We start from the raw sequence: 4,133 nt of genomic DNA on the forward strand, positions 1-4,133 counted from the left end.
ATGGTCTTGATCTCCTGACCTCGTGATCCACCCGTCTCGGCCTCCCAAAGTGCTGGGATTACAGGCTTGAGCCACCGCGCCTGGACTATTTCTTTCTTATTCCTTTTTCTTTTAGCTTCTCTCTTCTCTTTCCTGTTTTTCCTTCTAGCCTAGCTTTTTTTCCCATCAATCACTTAGTACCTTCCTCAGAATGTTCCCAACACCCTGCCTCCTTTTTCTCTTTCCTCACATCTGGTTTCCTTCTTTCTTTTCTTTTTTCTTTTTTTTTTTTGAGATGGAGTCTCCCTCTGTCACCCAGGCTGGAGCGTAATGGCACGATCTCGGCTCACTGCATCCTCTGCCTCCTGGCTTCAAGCAATTCTCCTGCCTCAACCTCCTGAGTAGCTGGGATTATAGGCGCCCGGCACCACGCCCGGCTAATTTTTGTATTTTTAGTAGAGACGGGGTTTCACCGTGTTGGCCAGGCTGGTCTCGAACTCCTGACCTCGTCATCTGCCTGCCTTGGCCTCCCAAAGTGCTGGGATTACAGGCATGAGCCACTGCACCCAGCCTGATTTCCTTCTTTCTATATCTGTTATCTTCTCTCCTCAGCTCTTTGTGTTTTTTTGTCTTTTGTCTTCAGACTTGATCCTGCTCCCTCAGCATCTGCATTGACTCCTCATGCTGGGACGGGACCCGTCAACGCCCCTGCTCGCTGCTCACGTACCTTCATCACTTTTAGTGATGATGCAACTTTCGAGGAGTGGTTCCCCCAAGGGCGGCCCCCAAAAGTCCCTGTTCGGGAGGTCTGTCCAGTGACCCATCGTCCAGCCCTATACCGGGACCCTGTTACAGACATACCCTACGCCACTGCTCGAGCCTTCAAGATCATTCGCGAGGCCTACAAGAAGTACATTACTGCCCATGGACTGCCGCCCACTGCCTCAGCCCTGGGCCCCGGCCCGCCACCTCCTGAGCCCCTCCCTGGCTCTGGGCCCCGAGCCTTGCGCCAGAAAATTGTCATTAAATGAAGAGACGTCTAGTCCTCAGAAACTTCTTTCCTGCCCTGATTGGGGCTCTTGCTGTTCCATCTCCTCTCCCTGCTTCTCCCCTTTGTCACCTCTGATCTTTGCCCTATCTTTTCTCTATTTCTCTTTTTCCCCTAGTTCTTACAGGTTTCGTTGTGTTTTTTAATCTAATAAAATAGAAAGATCCCTTTTGTCTGGTGTCCAGTCTAGGTTTGGGAGCAAGAAGTATTTATGAATACCTGAATATATTTGGGTCTTTATTTGATAGCATTTATTATGAGCTATCCTTTCTAAATTGTATTCATTCCTCCAACTAAATTATAAACATCTGAAAATTGCACACCAAAATACATCCTTATATTGACCTTCATATCACTTTACACTCACTCTTTTGAATACAACAGGCACCAAATGAGGAGGAACTGGCTGATTCTAGTCGAACTCCGATGTCTCGGACTGGGGCTTGTATGAAGGGAAGTGGAGGAGATGCCATGGCTGTTAATGACCACTAGAGGCTCTCAGGGCTGGGCAGGGTATGGGGGCTGTGTATATGTGATCTCCCACTACCCCCCACCTGGCCAGAGCTAAAATAATAAAATGCTGAGCTCACTGTTCCCCCACCCTCTCCCCCGGCACTGGGCTCCTCCTGCTGCTGGGACGGTGCTCTAGTAGAACAGACAGACCTACTGACACAGGGGAGGTGAGAAGGGAGGTGGCCACCAGAACTGGTAGGTGGGGGAGACAGGGGGCTTATGGATGAGAGCCCGGTGGGAGGTTGGGGGAGAAGAGTGGCTCCTATGTGGAATGATGTGGAGTGTGTCCCTGTCTCTGTTACTCTGTATATTTCTGCCACTGTGCCGTCCTACCCCTTAACTGTATATAGTTTACATTGTCGATGTGAGTGTCTCACATACTTTCTGGATCTTTCATATTCAGCATAGTGTGTACGTATAGCTCCTTGTGTGTATCTTATATTGTACAAAATTGTGTGAGTTTAATATTCCCACTGTTTTTAAAGAAACTTTACTCCATTTACACCTATTGGTCTAGTGTCACCTTCCTGTCCAAAGCAAGGGACAGATTATGGGGACTCAGTCCCTTCTCCAGAGGCCTTACTACCCTTCCCCCAACCTGGAAGTTCCCCAACAGCTCCGAGCCCTTGTTTTCCCTTAAGATTTAAAATTTTAGCAAACACAGAAAATGAAATCTTGATGCCCCACAATAAAAGGGAAATGAGAATGGGGTAAGAGACTGTCTCTTCCCTTTACACCCCATTTTCCTTGCTTTTTTAAATCCAGTTTAGGAAAAAGCCTGGATTATGAGGAGGAGAGGAGGAATTTCCCTGAAACTCTCTATTCCCCCGCCCCTCGCCCCCTTTCAATAGGAACTGGGCATGGGACCAGCTGTGTTGGCAGGGCTTCCAGCAGCTGTGTTAGGGCAAAGGCACTGACAAGTGAGGTTATAGGGGAGGGGTGCTGCCAGGATTTCTCTGTCATACCATGGGAAGACAAACCCAGCTTAGATGTCTAGGATCCTCATCCAGGGTGGCTGGAAGCTGGGGAAGCAGAAAGGAGACTCTAGTTCTAACTCTAAACAACCTAATCTTCTCCAACTTCCCATCTTCAACTAGATTTCTAATCTCCAAGAAATTCAATTCAATGTTCTGCCCCCTGGCTGGTCTCTTTGTGTCCCTGCTGTGCCCCTGTCCATCTTACCATTGTCCATCCTTTTGTTCCATGTTCCCCAGGCTCTGTGAGTGCCACACAGTGGGGAGGGGGTGGGGGCCACCATGTCATCATATCAGAAAGAACTGGAGAAATACAGAGACATAGATGAAGATGAGATCCTAAGGACCTTGAGCCCCGAGGAGCTAGAGCAGCTGGACTGCGAGCTACAGGAGATGGACCCTGAGGTAAGGGCTCTAGCACAGGGAACCAGGGGCAGTCCCAGGCATTTGGGAACGGTGTTGGGCTCTGGGTGGCTGAGAATAGGGTTTGCTACAGGACCTAGAGGCCTAAGAAGGCCAGGGGAAAGGTGTCTGGAGATGTTTTAGGGAGCCCTAGCAGTACCTAGGTCAGAGGGGAGGTCTGACTTGCTCCCCAAAACTCATCCCTAAGAACATGCTCCTGCCAGCTGGACTGAGACAACGTGACCAGACAAAGAAGAGCCCAACGGGGCCACTGGACCGAGAGGCCCTTTTGCAGTACTTGGAGCAGCAGGCACTAGAAGTCAAAGAGCGTGATGACTTGGTGCCCTTCACAGGCGAGAAGAAGGGTATGGGGACCCTGACATCCATGCTTCCTCGTAGAACCCAAGTGGCTATGCTGTCTCTCACTTGTCCCCCACTCCAGCTTTCCTCTCACCTTCCAGCTCCTAGTTGCCTAGGGACTCAGATGCCCTGACACTTAAATGCCAGCTTGCACTCTTCAGTTCTTGAGAGATCAGGGGACTAGGAGTCCTGAGCTTGTACAGGATTCAGGCTTTCCAATGTCCCCTCGTGACCCAGCATTCTACCTCCTGGAGAAGGAAAGAAACCTGGAGGCCAGGATCTTGGGAGAAATTACCTCTACCTGAACCATCCTTCATCTCCCTATCAGGGAAACCCTATATTCAGCCCAAGAGGGAAATTCCAGCAGAGGAGCAGATCACCCTGGAGCCTGAGCTGGAGGAGGCACTGGCACATGCCACAGATGCTGAAATGTGTGACATCGCAGGTGGGTAGCTGTGGGAAGTTGAGGGTGACAGGATCAGGGGCAGGCGGATCCTAGTCATGACATGGGATTAGTGAGGAAGGCCCTCAACCAGAATGTGGATGTCTAAGAAAGCCTCAAGCAGTAGTTTCAAGCTTTTCTTCTTTGTTTATATATTTATTCATTTTTAAATTTAATAACACCTCAAGAGCAATTTTACAGGGATTGTAAAAGCAAATAAAAGTGGAACCATTGGGCTGGGCACGGTGGCTCACACGTGTAACCTCAGCACTTGGGAGGATGAGGTGGGCAGATTGCCTGAGCTCGGGAGTTCAAGACCAACCTGGGCAACACAGTGAAACCCCGTCTCTATTAAAATACAAAAAACTGGCCGGGCGCGGTGGCTCAAGCCTGTAATCCCAGCACTTTGGGAGGC

At 49.7% G+C, this 4,133-nt stretch overlaps 2 protein-coding genes and 1 long non-coding RNA gene across 5 annotated transcripts in view; 2 read left to right on the forward strand and 1 right to left on the reverse strand.

The window, feature by feature from the left end:
* LOC105534733 overlaps positions 1 to 724 on the reverse strand; it is a 6,346-nt gene extending 5,622 nt beyond the window's left edge. Inside the window, exon 1 of the long non-coding RNA XR_001005323.1 lies at positions 87 to 724. This is a non-coding gene — a long non-coding RNA (uncharacterized LOC105534733). The remainder of the gene's footprint in view (positions 1 to 86) is intronic.
* VPS72 (vacuolar protein sorting 72 homolog (S. cerevisiae)) overlaps positions 1 to 1,359 on the forward strand; it is a 16,138-nt gene extending 14,779 nt beyond the window's left edge. The window contains exon 6 of one of the 2 annotated variants that reach the window (XM_011973553.1): positions 757 to 1,359. In XM_011973553.1, the coding sequence (XP_011828943.1) occupies positions 757 to 955 (199 nt within the window). In that variant the 3' untranslated portion in view covers positions 956 to 1,359. Of the gene's footprint in view, positions 1 to 622 lie in introns of both variants that reach the window. The other variant, XM_011973552.1, reaches the window with a different exon arrangement.
* A 228-nt stretch (positions 1,360 to 1,587) lies between these two features.
* Positions 1,588 to 4,133, forward strand: part of TMOD4 (tropomodulin 4 (muscle)) — a 5,621-nt gene continuing 3,075 nt past the window's right edge. Inside the window, exons 1-4 of one of the 2 annotated variants that reach the window (XM_011973555.1) lie at positions 1,588 to 1,735; positions 2,755 to 2,919; positions 3,125 to 3,281; positions 3,605 to 3,721. In XM_011973555.1, the coding sequence (XP_011828945.1) occupies positions 2,797 to 2,919; positions 3,125 to 3,281; positions 3,605 to 3,721 (397 nt within the window). In that variant the 5' untranslated portion in view covers positions 1,588 to 1,735; positions 2,755 to 2,796. The remainder of the gene's footprint in view (positions 1,736 to 2,754; positions 2,920 to 3,124; positions 3,282 to 3,604; positions 3,722 to 4,133) is intronic. The other variant, XM_011973556.1, reaches the window with a different exon arrangement.

This window comes from Mandrillus leucophaeus, unplaced genomic scaffold (assembly GCF_000951045.1).
Source record: "Mandrillus leucophaeus isolate KB7577 unplaced genomic scaffold, Mleu.le_1.0 Scaffold139, whole genome shotgun sequence".
Lineage (NCBI taxonomy): Eukaryota > Metazoa > Chordata > Mammalia > Primates > Cercopithecidae > Mandrillus > Mandrillus leucophaeus.